General features: G+C 42.2%; 1 protein-coding gene across 1 annotated transcript; it reads right to left on the bottom strand.

The window, feature by feature from the left end:
- Positions 1 to 229: 229 nt before the first annotated feature.
- Positions 230 to 18,238, bottom strand: LOC124012080 (broad substrate specificity ATP-binding cassette transporter ABCG2-like). The gene is made up of 16 exons (XM_046325467.1): positions 16,631 to 18,238; positions 13,587 to 13,834; positions 10,504 to 10,563; positions 10,278 to 10,392; positions 9,924 to 10,076; positions 9,044 to 9,201; positions 8,118 to 8,269; positions 7,854 to 7,952; positions 6,876 to 7,126; positions 5,424 to 5,506; positions 3,855 to 3,944; positions 3,207 to 3,331; positions 2,726 to 2,880; positions 1,841 to 1,930; positions 1,513 to 1,640; positions 230 to 977 (listed from the first exon to the last, which is right to left on the bottom strand). Exons 2-16 carry the CDS (start codon positions 13,814 to 13,816, stop codon positions 830 to 832), a joined length of 2,037 nt encoding a protein of 678 aa, XP_046181423.1. The 5' UTR covers positions 13,817 to 13,834; positions 16,631 to 18,238; the 3' UTR covers positions 230 to 829.
- Between the last annotated feature and the right edge of the window lie 257 nt (positions 18,239 to 18,495).

Here is an 18,495-nt window from a genome sequence, read left to right as displayed (position 1 = left end):
GATTATACCCCCTATTGACCTAAATGCCTGTTCTGGAGACGAGACGCCTGCTCTGTCACCAAAAAGGTCTCTCTGTTACTAAAGATCTCACAAAGGTGACCATTTAGGACTGTATGTGTTCTAGGAGTCAGGCATTTCTTGCATATGGTCCATTGGAACCACGTTAACAGTTGGTATCGTTGATTTTGGCTATACATTGTTGGTAGGTACATAATTACCACTCGCAAAGTTACATGAAAATGTTTATAAAAGCATTGTTTCCAAAAACCTAGTATAGATAAAAAGGTAATAAACACAATAGAAACAAACAAAAAAAGCACTAATAAAAGTCATTCATAATTTTTTACATAATTCAACATCATCATTTTTTCAAATAAACGAGTTCAGTTCCTCTATAAATAGAAACGATGAACTAAATACCAAGACAGTCTCGTACTAGACTGGAACAAATGCTACCAAATAAACACAGCAGTCAACATGAGAACAATGACTACTGGAGGGCAAAGATTACACATTAATATTCATGTGGTGAAAATGTACATTCATGCATAGATATTGAACGTTAGAGTGACAGTTCAGCCAAATGACTCATTTACAGTGCTAGTGTAGCAAGTTCAGCAAAGCCAAAGCGTGGATTGCAGTCTCCACTTGTCCAGGAAATGAATATGTGAATATGTAATTTGGCTGAACTACCCATTTAACCTGTCTCAGTGCAAACCATAGGCACACTGCTTCATGTTATAACATATGTATGTTGACAGAAACTACGGGCAGTTTGTCATTGATATAACCACAGAGGAGTGAATTGTAAGGCAAAGTAAGACACTTCTTATGTGAACTTCTTAATAAACCGCAGCTTCAGATAGGCGATGACCAGGAAAATGAGTGTCATTATTGCCAAGGCAACGTGGTTTTCCCATAGGCCCCATGTAGTGTATTCTATTCCTAGGTAGTCCAGGTATTGTTCCCCTGTGCACCTGGAATGAGATGGAGAGAAGACCAAACAAACATTCACCACAGTGTATCTATGGGATCCCGTGGACAAGCACGGCTGGGTCACGTTAAATAGGAAGAAAGTGTTTTGAAACGGACTGAATCCTGAACCTGAACTAATTTGAGTTTCCGGCTGAAAAGAACTCAGGTGGGTCAAATGTTATTGTGTGGTAGGATAATTATTGTGTTTATTCTCTAATGTATATTTTTTAATTGTATCAAATAATTCAGGCTTCGCTGCTATTGAGACCCAGAAATGATGCCTTATTGAAATGAGCCATTCTCTAATGTACGGTAGAGGACCTAGCTAACACAACTGCTGCTCCATCTACACCTCAGTAGATGGTGCTAGAGGTACTACAGTGATCATAGGCACTGCACTTAATGACAGCATGTTTGTAGCCTACTGATAATACTAGTCATACACCGTATTTAAGTCAACCAACATCTATCACTATTTCTAAGCAAAAAATCTAAAGATAAATTCCACAGTGTGTGTGTGTGGATTACGTTACTCACGTTATCCCGAGAGTGTGAGTAGTGTTCATACTGCAGTTGGTCATCATGCCAGAGCCAGGAGACATGGTGGTGCGAACGGCAGGGTCCTCACAGAACTTCAGCCCCACAAACTCGTTGATCTCCAGGGCCTAGTCATTAAGAAATGTTACAATACTTCATATTACAGTTTTATTATAGTATATAATAACATACGGAATATATTAATATTGAAAACAATTCTATATGTAATGAATAACGCTATAAAAGTTGAATAAATGAAACGTATTAATACAGTATGGCAACATTTCACTAGATCAATTAAGAAGTTGTGGCTGACTGAGGTACTTACTGTTAGACCGTAGCGAGGGATACTGAGGTACTTCAACCAGGCCAGCCAGTTCATGATACTGGGCAGGTTCACCAGCAGACCTGAGAAGATCTGACAACACATCAATAAATATTATTTCACCAATGACATTGAGGTTCCAACCCCTAAATTACAATTTGACCATGAAATTACCATTTTACAAGACAGACCTGGTAAAATGGAAGGAGCCCAACAAGCAGAACAAGATACAATAATATTATCGGATCCAACACAGCCACAAAGAGAGAGTTGAAGGGCGAGCCAGCAACCGGCAACAGGAGCGTTAAAATGGCAAACCAGCACCTGGAGGGTTGCCAGGCCGGATCCCGGGTCTGACAGGAAGTAATCTGGCAACCGAGCTGGCAACCGGAGGGTTGCTGGTATCAAATCCTAGATGCTGCTGCCTGCCGTTTTGCCCTTGTGCAAGGCACTTAACTCCCCACAACAACAGCTCCCCGGGCGCCCAGTGTGGCAGCCCCCAGCATATCTACAAAACCTGGCGTGTATGCATATGGGTCTTTCAGAGGGGTGAGATTAAAAGTCCAATTTCGGTTGGGACCTCGTGTGCAATTGACCAATACAGATCAAACAGAAAGACAGACAATAACACCACAGATCCTACATCACTTTAATCCAAGGCTAGAAAAGATAACGGCCATTCCCCACTGTAATATCCATGTGTAACCTTGGTATGCAACGCTAGTTTATATTTATGCCTATACATAACTAGCAAATAATACTAGTGGGACAGCGCTGAACTTGAACCACAACTGGCATTGCAATACAACTCAGGTGCACCCTGCACGTCCCTGAGTACCCCACCGCGCAAATGTGGCCACCGCATTACACCCTCGTCCCTACACTCACCATCATGAAGACGAAGCTAATGGTCATGAAGATGTTGGCCATTGCCACCACACTCTGGTCGGCAGAGATGGCCATGGTCATGGCGGTGGCTGTGTAGGCCACCAGGGTTACGGTGAACATGAAGATGAAGAAGGCTGCTGGAGTGGTTTTAAAACCTGCAGGAGAGACACACACACTGGAATTTTAAAGATTATTTCAGAATCTGGTTTTGAGTGGTAGGGTACATGCCCCTCTGCAAAGAGGGTTTGAGAGCCGTCTTGACCTTTCTTGACCTTTTACTGTCTGTGCCATTACCGTCTCAAATCTAATTTCATTTGCACGCACAGTTTATACAGCAGGTATAAAAGGTGCAGGGAAATGCTTGTGTGCTAGCTACCTCAACGTCTACTCTATATCCCTCTACTTTCCTTCCATCTTGACAATTCAAACGTAATCTTCATAAATGCAAATGTCTCATTCCCATGTTGTGCATCCAACCCACCTATCATGAAGTAGGCCACGCAGCTGAAGACGATGGCGGGGATGGTGCGCAGGGTGATGATGTCAGACAGGATCTTGGACAGGAAGTAGACTGAGACTCTGTAGTACCCACTGATGTACTCATGGCTGTTGGAGACAACAAAGACAAGAGGTCTAGATGAACTCATACTGAGTGGTTTATTTGATAACTTCCTTGGCTAGGGCCATTTGGAACTAATGCTTGCCGGGGTATTTCATACTGAAAATGCTCATTTACAGAATAATTAGAAGTACAATGGTCAAACAGGGAACCTAATGTAGCTGTAAACAAATGCTTGTTGGTCAATTTCATAATAATAAGTATTTAGGCAGAGACAGTGTCTTCATAATCACATATATATATATATATATATATATAATATAATATATATATATACTCTCTATTATATATATATATATATATATATAGAGAGTGCGAGACTTGTTGTTTTATATATTTTTTCTTCATTTTTCCTCCACTCCAGATCCAACCTTATACATACGAACAACAACTTACAGACACACACAAACCATGTCTACATCTAATCTGGCTAGACCTGCATGCTCACACCCCCATATTCCAGGTTATAGTGGTGCCATAGTGGTGCCACTGGTCTACTACAGTACGTACACAAACAGCTTCCTCTCTGTGATGAAGAGTTCTGCAGCGGACAGCGTGCTGAAACATTGGTTGGTGGTGATGAAGAAAAGAGCACCAATCCTACAAGAGGGGAAACATCAAGTCATGACATGAAATCCTTATGTTCTGCCCAGTCATGCATGACATGAAAGGGGGTAAACCCCTATTGAAATGAATGCTAGATGTTTTGCTGTGTGTGTACTCCATCGGCCTTCAGACTAAAGGGACCAAGGGAGTGGAGTCGTACTGTAGGTCTAATTGTACCCAGACCAGGGTTCAAATACTACTTTAAATATGTCAATTACTTTCACATGCATTCAAAGTAAGTATTCAGATACAGTTTATTTGAAAAGACAGGTAGCTGAATATTTTAATGTATATGGAAATACACTTGGAAAGTATTTGTCAGTATTTTCAAATACTATTTTCAAATACCTGAGTTAAATAAACGGGAGTGTATTTGAGTATTTGAAATACAATTTGGCAGACTATTTATTTTAATTTTATATATATATGTTTTTACAAATAAACATTCAAATACTAAATTAAAAGTAATTGTTTGGGCTATGTATTTGAAAATACTCAAATACACATAAAAATACATTTCTAAATACTACATAACTCAAATACACATTTATTTGAACCCAGATGTGATTGTACCAATAAAATAAATGAGCAAAATCCTGATTATTGTAAGCAGATTAATACACTAGTTGAAGACACCCTAATGTACCTGTCCTCTTGCTCAGTTGTGCACCGGGGCCTCCCACTCCTCTTTCTATTCTGGTTAGGGCCAGTTTGCGCTGTTATGTGAAGGGAGTAGTACACAGCATTGTACGAGATCTTCAGTTTCTTGGCAATTTCTCGATTGAAATAGCCTTTAATTTCTCAGAACAAGAATAGACTGATGAGTTTCAGAAGAAAGTTCTTTGTTTCTGGCCATTTTGAGCCTGTAATTGAACCCACAAATGCTGATGCTAAAAAAATACTAAACTAGTCTAAAGAATGGCAGTTTTATTGCTTCTTTAAACAGAACAACAGTTTTCAGCTGTGCTAACATAATTGCAAAAGGGTTTTCTAATGATCAATTAGCCTTTTAAAATTATAAACTTGGATTAGCTAACACAATGTGCCATTGGAACACAGAAGTGATGGTTGCTGATAATGGGCCTCTGTACGCATATGTAGATATTCCATTACAAATCAGCTGTTTCTAGCTACAATACTCATTTACAACATTAACAATGTCTACACTGTATTTCTGATCAATTTGATGTTATTTTAATGGACAAAAAAAGTACTTTTCTTTCAAAAACAAGGACATTTCTAAGTGACCCCAAACTTTTGAACCGTAGTGTATATGTCTGCATTATCCTGTTATAACATCTCTCTCCCAAAGCAGAGTCATTTACTAACCTAACCTTTAAAAGGCAGACACTGCCGTTGTTCTGCCCCATGGGTTCCCATCAGTTTCAGTCTACAAATTAATCGAAATCAGATCACCTTTACGTCCCATTCTGAGATGGATTTAAGGTGTTGTGATAAAAATGGTTCCCCCACCTGTTCTGTATTCCACTCTGGTTGTCCTTCACCCCGAAGAAAATGGCACCCACAATAAGAGCCAGAAAAATGGTGACTCCCAGCTGCCCAAAAGAGAAACATCGTAAGTTTAGTAGCCAGGTCAAAGGTCAGCAAATCAGACAAGCATAACGTCATATTTTACATCATGACCCGCAATGTGCTGTGGCATTGGGAGGTAAACAATCTTATATGTCTGGCAATATGCCTTACACAACTGAGACTTCAGTCGCATGAAGGAGCCCATTTTGATCATAGGTCCAGGCACATTTTAATGTAAACACATCTCTTTAGGTCTATAGAAAAAAGGGTTTAGCTCTCTCTCAGAGAAGAAAACAATATTATATTCTTACAGTTAGGTAAGATGCTATGATGAATACAAAGGTCAGGAGAAGTATCACTACTTATCCTGGCCTTGCAGAGGCAAAGGGTCTAACCCTGATACAACCTGATTAGTCTATTAAGAACCCTGATAGAACCTGATTAGTCCATTAAGAACCCTGATAGAACATGATTAGTCCATTAAGAATGTGGACATTCTTTAAAACTAGGTATATTCCCACACAAACTACACCGAATCAGCGCTCTCCCTCATCCACACTCTCCCTCATCCATTCTCATCCACAGACCGGTAGTCCATGTCGGGTAAGAAAAAGAGAAAACAAAGAGAGAAAGGGTGAAATCTCCAGAGCGACATTTGTTTTAATCCTGACGATTTACATTTTATGACAGGCCAAACCGGCCCCAGCCCGGTTCCCAGGGTGAGAGGATAAGCTAATAAGGTTGAGCCTTTTCACCTCATTCCCCAAGCCCCTCATGTGGAAGCCCAGCGCGGGTCATGGCGTGATCATGTGACAAAGGTCTGAGGGGGTTGGGGGGGGCTGTGGCCAGATATGATATCACTTCAGTTCTAGGCCCGGAGAGGCAACAGCTGGGTCACAACAGTCAGCAAAGCTGATTAGCTAGGTCTCCGGCCCTCTAGCCTTTAAGATCCAGACCCCAGCCTGGGATTATTGTCAATTTACTATGAGGCCAATTAGCTGTTAATAATTCTTGAAGTGAGATACTTCTGATGGCATGTTGTTGCCTTGGATGACTAATGAGGGCACACAAGTCGTCAGAACTCCCTCCATCTCTGTCACCCTTTAAGCGCAAAAGAGCTTGTTGTGAAGTAGAGAAAAGTACACGGGCTGCAATTAAAAATCATACTATTCTCAAGTCTTGCTCGGAGGGTAAGTCCGGTCATAAGGTTGTTGGTGATAGGAGCGGAGCTAAATCCATTACCCTTTTATTCTGAGAATCCTCTCCCCAATTGTGTGTGTTTGAAATGAGTTTAGGGGACATTGGTACAGCACCTCTTAAACTTTAAACTCACAAATAGAAATCCGGTGAGTATTGGTGTGTGTGTGCGTCTGTATCGGTGTGTGTTCTAACCTGTGCGACGGAGGTCTGGGGGTTCAGCGCTAGGTTCCGGAAGGTTCTGCCTAGGACCCAGTGGAGCTGGGTGAAGAAGGAGCTGTTGTAGGTGATGGTACGGGACGTGGGCTTGGTGGTGTACTGCTTTCCCTGGGTGATCCTCTCCAGCTCGACCTGGGTGTCTCTGAAGTAGGAGCAGTTCCTGTACTCCTCCACTAGACGCTCCTCGATGGTCTGCCTGGAGCCACTCAGCTCCTCAAAGTCAATGTCTAGGAGGGGAGAGAACCGAGAGTCAATACACACTGTTAAAGGTTGGAGACCATCACCCCTTAATTTACCCATGACAACAACCCATTTTTCAATCCATCCCCTTATCCTAAGTGCAAAAGACCCAGATACAAATTAATTGAAGTCCAGTCCGAGATTCGGCTGACTACTCCCATTGTACCAAAACGGTTCCTTCCACAATCCACACCGATAGTGTATTCCTGTTGCTATTAGCATTAGCCGTAGCCTCTCAAAGGCCAACAAATCCTACTGTACCAGTACAGATCAGAGGGTTTTTCACATTGAGCTGATAGGATTAACGGGGGTTATCCAACTGCCTGGCCTCCAGCCTCAGGCCCTGGCTGCAGCATCAGCCGCCCGCTCCCTCCAACCCCTGTCCCTGTCTGGGCAACGCCAAGCCTCCTGCACCCCTAATCTTACTGACCCAGGGGCAGATGTTGTTCGTGTTAGAGCGCTGGGGCCCTTGTTCTTTTACTATGCTGCCAGGGCTCTAAGGCACCTTTCAGGTGCTTGTGAGACTTGGACTCATATACTGCACACTGTTTGTGTGTGTGTGTGTGTGTGTGTGTGTGTGTGTGTGTGTGTGTGTGTGTGTGTGTGTGTGTGTGTGTGTGTGTGTGTGTGTGTGTGTGTGTGTGTGTGTGTGTGTGTGTGTGTGTGTGTGTGTGTGTGTGTGTGTGTGTGTGTGTGTGTGTGTGTGAAAATGACCTTCTCCCTGAATCTTGTTCATAGCAGTGGCAGTAGAGTCTCCGTTGATGACGTCGAGGAAGAAGTCGGCTGGGTTGTTGTGGGCCTCGCAGGCGTAACCTAGGATACAACAACACATGTGAACATTAGTCTCCCCTATATCAATCTCTATTCTGCTTTGTCCCATTCAGGACTTTTACATAAATCTAACTTCCTTTATCTCTTAAACAACACATCAACGGTAGCTCCTTATACTTTGTGTCTAGTATTGGTATTGAAGGTTACCTATGTCGGCGAAATAGTCCAGTGCATTCTGGGCCGGCCCATGGTACACCTGTTTGCCGCTAACTAGCAGGGTCAGGGAGTCGAACAGCCGGTATATGGAGTAACGCGGTTGGTGGATGGACATGATGATGGTGCGTCCCTGATTGGCCATTCTAAAAGGAGATAAGACAATGAAAAAAGGCCTGGAGGTCTACATTTAACAGGGTAGCCAATAAGAAAGGTAGGACATTTAGAGGACAAATGTGGTGCAAATTAAACAGGAAAGGGAATAAAAAAAGCATCAAATATGAAATGTAGGATACCTACCACTAACCCCACCCATTATGAATCAATCGAAATTCAATTAAATGGCATTCCTTCTTGGAATAGTAGTGCTATACCTTTTGAGCAGCAGCAGGACAGAGTTAGCGGTGCTAGCATCCAGGCCCGTTACAGTAACAGTTTAGAGCTACAGATACCTTTTGAGCAGCAGCAGGACAGAGTTAGCGGTGCTAGCATCCAGGCCCGTTACAGTAACAGTTTAGAGCTACAGATACCTTTTGAGCAGCAGCAGGACAGAGTTAGCGGTGCTAGCGTCCAGGCCCGTTACAGTAACAGTTTAGAGCTACAGATACCTTTTGAGCAGCAGCAGGACAGAGTTAGCGGTGTTAACGTCCAGGCCCGTTACAGTAACAGTTTAGAGCTACAGATACCTTTTGAGCAGCAGCAGGACAGAGTTAGCGGTGCTAGCGTCCAGGCCCGTTACAGTAACAGTTTAGAGCTACAGATACCTTTTGAGCAGCAGCAGGACAGAGTTAGCGGTGCTAGCGTCCAGGCCCGTTACAGTAACAGTTTAGAGCTACAGATACCTTTTGAGCAGCAGCAGGACAGAGTTAGCGGTGTTAGCATCCAGGCCCGTTACAGTAACAGTTTAGAGCTACAGATACCTTTTGAGCAGCAGCAGGACAGAGTTAGCGGTGCTAGCGTCCAGGCCCGTGGTGGGTTCATCCAAGAAGAGAACAGAGGGGTCGATGATGAGCTCCATGCCAATGTTGGTCCTCTTCCTCTCCCCTCCAGAAATCCCCCGGATCATCTGGGTACCAACCTGGGGAGGAACACAATCACATCACATGATAGCCCTTGGACATCTATCAAATGCTGTATGGTACCACAGCCTTCTATGACATGATAGCCCTCATATGGCCTGAAACCTTCAAAATGACATTGGAAGACATTGGTGAGAAGGAAGCAATTTTACTGCACATCTACAATGGGTATATAAAACATTAAGAACACCTGCTCTTTCCATGACAGACTGACCAGGTAAATCCAGGTGAAAGCTTTGATCCCTTATTGATGTCACTTGTTAAATCCACTTCAATCAGTGTAGATGAAGGGGAGGAGACGGGTTAAAGAAGTATTTCTAGGACTAGAGACAATTGAGACATGGATTGTTTATATGTGCCATTCAGAGGGTGAACGGGCAAGGCAAAAGATGCCTTTGTATGGGGTATGGTAGTAGGTGCCAGGCGCACCCGTTTGAGTTTGTCAAGAACTGCAACCCTGCTGAGTCAACATGGGCCAAAATCCCTGTGTGTGTAGGGGGGTGCAACTCAATTTTAGGAAGATGTTTGGTATACCCAGTGTATATAGTGGAGGGGAAATACTGTGGACGGTTTGATCATAGAGATCCTATTAAACTGCATTTAGTCCTACTCAAATTCAAATTCCTAATTCTATGGATTTGACTCTCACAGGCTCATAAAACTATCATGAATTCAGTCCTGAACAGTCGTCTCAACATTTCCATTCTATGTTACAACGTACCTTTGCATCAGCCACCTTGGTCAGGCCTAGCTCGGTGATGAGGTCGTTGACCCTGGCGTCCTTCTCTTTCTGGGGCACGGAGCGGGGCAGACGCAGCGCTGCAGAGAATCGCAGGTTCTCCCTCACCGTCAGAGTCCCCATCACCACGTCGTCCTGGAGAGGTCACAGAGACAAAGGTCAGAGGTCACTGACTGGGGTAATATGGTCAGGAGCTTTGAAAAAAGTACTGTAGCTATACTGTTTCTCCCAGCTGTTGGACCCTAGAGTTTTGTTGTACATGTCTCCTTTGAATATGCTATTCTAACGGCGCCATGGTCTCCGACAATATTTACAACAGGTAGCCAATAGACTTACCTGGACAACATAGCCGGAGAGGCACTTGAAGTTGGGTGGTTGTGGCGCTCCGTCGATCAGCACCTCCCCTGAGAGACCAGAGGGGTCCTTCCTGGCTGCTAGAACGTCCAGGAACCTAACCATAACGTTAGATCAATAATCACTATGGCAACCTGTGGGACCTTTTTTTTGTAACAAGCAATGTAATGCCTTCAAGATAAACCGTTGTCATCAACAGAATACTCACGAGGACTTTCCACTCCCAGTGGGTCCTAGAATAGCATTTAGACCCGGTCTCATGATGCCACTGCAAGACAACGACAAAACGCACAAGATATTTTCAGTTGCACTGAAACATTCCACACATTTACCAAAATAAACATGTAATCAACACACATTGTGTTACATCATGTTTTACACCAATGACAAGTGTAGCACTGTATTCTAAATTATGAAAGACTTACAAAACTCAATAAGAGTATAGGCCTACAGTTCAGTTGCAAATCAGTAAATGGATTTGGATATGTGTACCAACAACTGAGTCATTCATAAGCATTTCAAACTGTTGGACTAAGTTGGTAAAATCAAAGCTAGATGAACCTAACATTGAATCAATACCAATAAAAAAGCCGATTAAGGACCAAGAATTATAGGACAGAACTTTTATCATCAAACGAAATGCTAGATTTATAGCACCTTACGACAGGTTTACAGCACCCATTCAAGTCATGGGCAAAGCATTTTTGTCATCTACTTTCTATACGCACAATGTTACACAAATGTCTTATCAATCCATTACATACGGCGGCAAAAGTTATCACGCCAGTCCAGGAAGTTTATCAAGTGTCAAGGGCTTGTGGTTTTAATGTGTAAACATTGTCTCTATAGCAGTCATACACACGGAAGAATCACAAGAGTGACAGAAGGAAAAGGAGGAGGTTTGGTTCTCCAATTAACCGATTCAAACAGCACAAAGAATACGGTGACCCCAAAGACCTCCAACAATCTGAGAATGAGTTCTATCTATACCATTGTATAATGGTCCAAAACAAGAATACCTAATCAAATTTTGTGATTCCACAAAGAACATTTGCACAATTGGTATAAAAAAAGTATCTGTGATATAAAAACAGAATTAAAAAGCTGAATTATAAAGGCTTGTAGTGTGGAATCACGTGACAGCATTTCATTTGGTTCCTTGGCAGCTTGCTCCACAGTGCATCAAAGAGATTACACGCAAGAAACCATGCTTAATATCATATAATTAACACTAGGGGAAACGGACCAAAACTTGTGTGAAATGACGCATTCCTCCCTGGGAAATGTCCAGTACATTTAATGCCATCAGAAAAAAAAGACACTTGAATGTTCCGCTGCACTATTGTTCATTGTGGTCTGAGTATGCGAGCCCTAATCTCAAATGGAGAGGCCTGTATCTTTTGTCAACTTGTGTTAATGATCTCTCTCCCTCTTTTGGATTCACTTCACTTTCACGCTCTCTCTGACACACACACACACACACACACACCTAAAACCTCTTCATGAGCATTGGAGAGGCAGCAAACTGAATTCCTATAATTGAGTTAGATCCATCAATGACACTCACAAGCATTCCTCATTTGTTAACACTCCCTTAATTCACTAGTAAAGGGGCAGTGGTAGACAAACGTAGCCAATTGTCATACTTGAGTAAAAGTAAAGATACCCTAGTAGAAAATGACTCACCCAGTAAAATACCCAGTAAAATTTACTATTTTAAATATACTTAAGTGTCGAAAGTAAATGGAATTGCTCAAATGTACATAAGTATCAAAATTCCTTATATTAAGCAAACCAGACGGCACAATTTTCTAATTTGTTTGTTGTTGACGGACAGCAGGATCACACTCCAACACTCAGACATAATTTACAAACAAAGCATCTATGTTTAGTGAGTCCGCCAGATCAGAGGCAGTAGGGATGACCAGGAAGGTTCTCTTGGACCATTTTCTTGTCAAAATATAACGAGTACTTTTGGGTGTCAGGAAAAATGTATGGAGCAAAAAGTACATTATTTTATTTAGGAATGTAGTGAAGTAAAAGTTGGCAAAAATATGTAAAGTAAAGATACCCTCAAAAATTACTTAAGTAGTACTTTAAAGTATTTTTTACTTAAGTACTTTACACCATTGTAAAGGGGTGTGGTGGTGGGCAGGAATACACTGAGGCTGTACCAAGAAAGACAAGCAAACAGGCTCAACACAGAGCGAGAAAGAGGTGAATCTGCCAATAAATCCACATCGAATTAGCTTCATAATCACCAAATGTAATTGGGTGGTCAAAGTGTATATTAACTTCAGGTCCACTAGCATTTCAGCGTGTGTGTGTGTGTTATTGTAGCTAGTTATTGAGTATTTTTACATGCACAGTAATAATTTGATATTAAACTGATGAATGGCAGTAGGCAGACTATGCAATAGCCATGTAAACACCTTACTCTGCTTATCTTAAATCAGCGTAAGGTCAAAATCGAAGTAAGCATATGCCAATTAAAAAAAAACAGGTTTTCTGAGCAATTGTTGTAATTATTAGGACATGTAAACACCTTAATCTGCGTTCCAGCTGTGTATTTGATCTGCACATGTGCCAGCACCAGCCGAGCGAGCCTCCCTCTTTAGCGCGAGTGAAGTGAGTTTGGAACAACTGAATGTATGAGTCTTAGAAGTAGTTTTCACATACAAACTTTATATGTCCCAACTCAGAATCAAATATGCTTCCAAAAAAAGAACATGGTCGCTGTGGTTGAGCGTTTATTTTAATTGCCGACTTTCTGCATTTAACAGAATGCCATCAGGTAGCCTGATTTCAGATGTGTCCATGTAAACAGGATTATTAGGGAAATTGTTCTTCTTGCAAAGCATGTAAACATTTTCCTCAAACTATTATATGAATCTATCCACAATAATCACCTTATTGTGTGCATGTAACCTTACTCATTGTATGCCATTTAGCAGACGCTTTTATCCAAAGGGACTTATAGTTATGTGTGCATACATTTTTCATATGGGTGGCCCCAGCGGGAATCAAACCTTTATCCTTGGCGTTGCAAGCTCCATGCTCTACCAACTGAGCCACACAGGACTGTGTGTGTGTGTGCACGCATGTGATCAAACTCACTTTAATCATCCACTAGTCAATTAGTATCACTACAACTTGTGCGTTTGGGCATGTTTCAAGGTGGAAGCCTGTGTGTAGAATAAATTAAGAGTGTGTGTGCATCTTTGAAAGTGTGTGTTTGTCTGCTTGTGTCTGTGTGTACATGAGACCAAAGGATCCACTAACTCCACTCACTTGAGGTCCACCAGTATCTCCCTGGCAGTGTTCTTCCTCTTGCAGAGCGGTCCAGTCTTCAGCTTCACCTTGTACTGTATGCTGTGGAAGCTGACCATGGAGCCCCGGGGCTGCAGCTTGTTCAGCTCCACCATGGTGCTGCTGGTTATGACCTTGGTCCTGGGCGTCCCGTTGGTGGACCTGACGTCTTCAGTCATGGCGACGCTGATGTGATTGGCTCGATCGGTCATTATCTGCAGGGGTGAGACCTGTGGGGATTGGTCAATGGATAGGTCTGAAATTGATAAACTATTTTCCTTGTGTAGTGCACTACTCAAATCGAATGTTATTGATTGCGTGCACATACTTTGCAGATGTTATCACAGGTGCAGGGAAATGCTTGTATTTCTAGCTCAGACAGTGCAGTAATACCTAACAAACCACACAAATCACTCAAAATAAAAAGAAAGGTATTAAGAAATATCATGACGAGCAAATCAGAGTCCTCAATATAAATATCTATGTATATGATGGTGTGTATATACATTATGGACAGTATATGAATAGAAAAGGTGTGTACAGCAGTAATTATATAGGATGAGCCTTGACTAGAATACACTATATACATATGAAGTGGGTAAAACATTATGTAAACATTCTTAAAGTGACCAGTCTTCAATGACTATGTACATAGCGCAGCAGTCTCCAAGGTGCGGGGTTGAGTACCAGGTGGTAGTCGGCCAGTAACAGTGACTAAAGTTCAGGGCAGGGTACTGGACGGATGGAGATAGAAGCTGTTTTTCCGTCTCTTGGTCCCAGCTTTGATGCACCTGTACTGTCTCGGGTGGCTGAGGTCCTTTATGATCTTCTTGGCCTTCCTGTGACACCGGGTGCTGTAGATGTCTTGTAGGGCAGGCAGTGTAGAGAGCCCTGCGGTTGCAGACGGTGCAATTGCTGTACCAGGAGGTGATACAGCCTGACAGGCTGGTCTCAATGGTGCATCTGTAGAAGTTTGTGAGGGTCTTAAGGTCCAAGTCGTTGGGTCTTAGGGGCTGTTGCGTCTTCTTCACCACACTCTCTGTGTGGATGAACCATTTCAGGTTGGTTGTCAGTGATGTGCACGCCGAGGAACTTGATGCCTTCCACCCTCTCCACTGCTGCCCTGTCGGGGTGGATGGGGGTGTGCTCTCTCTACTGTCTCCCGAAGTCCACGATCAGCTCCTTCGTTTTGTTGACGTTGAGGGAGGGGTTATTTCCCTGGCACCACTCCCCTCACCTCCTCCCTGTAGGTTATCTCATCATTGTTGGTAAATCAAGCACACCACTGTTGTGGCATCTGCAAACTTGATTGAGTTACTTCTGACCAAAGTGATTCTCGTCAAAAGAAGTGCACTACTGTATGGAGAATAAATAGGGTGTCACTTAATTTGAGATTTAGTGGATAAATAGAAGGACTTTTAATGTGTTTTATTGATGCCTTTAGGACATACTTTGGTGTATGAATCTGAGAGCTTCAAGTAAGGGAGGGATATACTGTAGAGACAAACTTCAGACTTCTAGGAAGAGTGATATGCATTTATCATTACGCAATACATTTAGATGTGGAGAAGTGGAAACATTGGACACATTGTCTGCATATCTGAGCACATTTAATTAGATCAGTCTAAATGAATGTCATGCGACCTTTGCGGTGGACTGGTACATAGAGAGAAATAAGCTTGAGAGACGGAGAGAGAAGCTTGAGAGACGGAGAGAGAAGCTTGAGAGACAGAGAGAGAAGCTCGAGAGACGGAGAGAGAAGCTTGAGAGACGGAGAGAGAAGCTCGAGAGACGGAGAGAGAAGCTTGAGAGACGGAGAGAGAAGCTTGAGAGATGGAGAGAGAAGCTCGAGAGACGGAGAGAGAAGCTCGAGAGACGGAGAGAGAAGCTTGAGAGACAGAGAGAGAAGCTTGAGAGATGGAGAGAGAAGCTCGAGAGACGGAGAGAGAAGCTCGAGAGACGGAGAGAGAAGCTTGAGAGATGGAGAGAGAAGCTCGAGAGAAGGAGAGAGAAGCTCGAGAGACGGAGAGAGAAGCTTGAGAGACAGAGAGAGAAGCTCGAGAGAGAGAGAGAAAGAGAGAGAAGCGCTCCAGAGAGAAGCAATAGAGAAGCTAGAGTGAGGAGACACAAAATCGCTTTCAAATGCAGTTATAAATACATTATACCACTCTAAATACCTCTGCTCTGGGATAGGCTTGTTGAAGACAAATTAAACCGAATAATTGAATCTATTTAATCCAATAGGAATGTATAGACACTGGAAAACAGTATACTCGTCCAGTGAGCAGACCTGCGTTGAAATGTAGTTAGTTGAACCACTTTCCACATGTACATTCATTGTGCTTACTTTTATTTTTACCACACTCTCAGCATAATTGCTACAAATGTATATCATAGCCTAGACTAATTGAAAATGATATATTCATGTTTTACCATGACTGAAGATAGCCATGCACATTTATAAGCTAAGCCTTTTTTATTGACTTTTCTGTCATAAAAAGACTAAGCAGGACAGATTATGTACGAGAAATACAGACACATTTGTCCCATGAAGACGAATAATCGTAGGCCTTCTTGGAAATATGATTTCTGAATGGTTTGAATGGGTGACCCTAACGGTTCAACTGGGAATGCAATGCATGGATGACTAAGTAACGTTAGGTTGTTTCTGCGTGAAAAAAAAGTTTGTAGCCTTCATTTCATAGACGTAAAGTAAATAACAATATTGTATTGTACAAAAATGCTAAAATAACTCAATGTTTTATTTTACCAAACACGCATGCACTGGAGTGCGTCATTTACAAAAACTTGAACAAATTTTAATCATCGTCTGGAACTAAAATATCATCAGCGCCCGCTATTTTTTTTATATAATACTAGCATGTATAAGCAGGATGTTACTAAAGAATTCACCAGGAGGATCACGTCACCGTTATGCATGGCATTTCGCCTCCAAATGATGTAGCAAATTTAGCCGAAAATAAAATATATCCCATCTGAAAATATCATGCAAAACGGATACATACCCGCCTGTAAACTTAGAAATTTCTACAGTCCTCTCCAGTCTTGTACTAGAAAAGACCGAACCAAACCACGCGTGTGACCAACGATCTGCTTTGGCCAATGAATTTATACTACCGGTGTTGAATAAGAGAAGCGGCTATGGATAATTCTCAATACATACTCTTCGCGTCATCTCTCCTCGGTCTCCTTCTCAAAACCCATTGGAGGAGAAGGTCAGAGGGACGGAACCTCTGGCTTTCTCATCCAATGGGTTTTGAGAAGAAGGCGAGGAGAGAGGACGCGAGGATATATACTTGAGATCTTTCCTATGACAGTATGGGCGCCTCCCAAACCGAGCCATGCCGTTAAATTGTGCAAAGCGTGTGCATGAATTGGTTCAACCAGGACATTGGCAAATAAGCATGGGCAAATAAGCAATTCTTAATTATTGCCTCATTAAAAAAATATATATATATATCTTTCAATTGCTCTCATTCGTATCTAGAGCACAACCCCAATGATTGAGATCATCTCCAAACTGATATTTCAGGACTATGAATTACATTTAATTTAAGTGTATTTTAATAGAAAATTAGATGAATTGAAAGGACTGTATAAAAATGACTATATTTATACTGTTTGTCACACTGTGTATTCACATAGGTCTACTGTATTCTTCACATAGCTCATTGTAATATATCTCGGGCTATTGCTTTACATTGATTGCATTTTGTTACACTGTTTATTATTTATACATTGGATTCTCGACATAGCTCACTGTATCTACTGCTGTTCGATGTGACACCACAGGTCCCAAAGTAGCGCGGCAAAAAATATAATACAATTCTGAGGCCCGTTGTTGTACCTGATCTGGTAACCTAATCAGGTAAAACTCCGGACCTTAAATTGTATGACGTAATTCATCTGTTGTAAAAACGTTTCATATGGGCTATGATGGGACCAGAGTTTTCCTAATCATGTCAAATGTTTGTTTTTTTACTCCTGGCCTTGACGAGGATGGAAACCTTGTCAAACTACAGCAACCTTCTATTTGTTCATATGAATTATACATCAATTACGTTTTAAAGGACTAGGGGGGTTCCTAGACACAGACACAGAGAAAGCAACATGATTGGACAATAAAACGCACATGGCTGAGCTTGCTTTGTGCAGGTTTGCATCGTGTTTGTACTGTCCAATGGTAGGCCTAATTACAAATGTATTCAGTCTATAACAGCTATTGTGTTTATTCATTCCCGTAAATCATTTTGGATCGAAAAAGTATAGATAGCCTAGTCAGCCCAGGTTTTAATATAAACCACATGTAATCCCATTCACGTTCTCACAAACAAATGGGCTATACATATACAACGTTTAAAACCGCTTCGTTTACCATGGCCAGAGGGACAGGGCGCATAGTAGGCTAACAGATGCTGCTGTTAGTAGCCCAATCTAGAGTTGATCAGACCGAAAAATAGTATCGTTTCCATGCAATACGTCATGTCAGATCGCTAAATGTTTAGGTATTAAGAATTCTACATTTTTGTAAACGTTTTTTCTTGTGTCGACATTAATGTAACAGTTTTTTCTTGTGTCGGGGGAGTGATGTGTTATCAAGCTTGCTAAATACCAGAGGATACTCCCGCATCCTTTGAAATCAAGCTCACAGAACAGGGCTGGGCCTTTCGCTCCCTCCTCTCTACATTTTCCTAAAGCTCTTTGCCACCTTCTCCTCCCTCCTGAATCCTCCTCCCCTCCCCCTCCTCCTCCCTCTCTGCAGATGACTTCGTCAACCATTTTGAAAAGAAGGTCGACGACATCCGATCCTCGTTTGCTTCAAACGACACTGCTGGTTCTGCTCAGAACCTGCCCGCTCGACCCTATCCCC

The sequence above is a fragment of the Oncorhynchus gorbuscha genome, linkage group LG24 (genome assembly GCF_021184085.1).
Source record: "Oncorhynchus gorbuscha isolate QuinsamMale2020 ecotype Even-year linkage group LG24, OgorEven_v1.0, whole genome shotgun sequence".
NCBI lineage: Eukaryota > Metazoa > Chordata > Actinopteri > Salmoniformes > Salmonidae > Oncorhynchus > Oncorhynchus gorbuscha.
This window is presented reverse-complemented; position numbering and strand designations above follow the sequence as displayed.

Bases quoted from the DNA above. Each gene is read 5' to 3' on its own strand.
- LOC124012080 (XM_046325467.1), bottom strand. From the start codon at position 13,816: ATGACCGATCGAGCCAATCACATCAGCGTCGCCATGACTGAAGACGTC. The intron at 10,393-10,503 runs GTGAGTATTCTG...CGTTATGGTTAG, and splicing joins ACTGGGAGTGGAAAGTCCTC to GTTCCTGGACGTTCTAGCAG. The intron at 1,641-1,840 runs GTAAGTACCTCA...CTTAATGACTAG, and splicing joins TCCCTCGCTACGGTCTAACA to GCCCTGGAGATCAACGAGTT.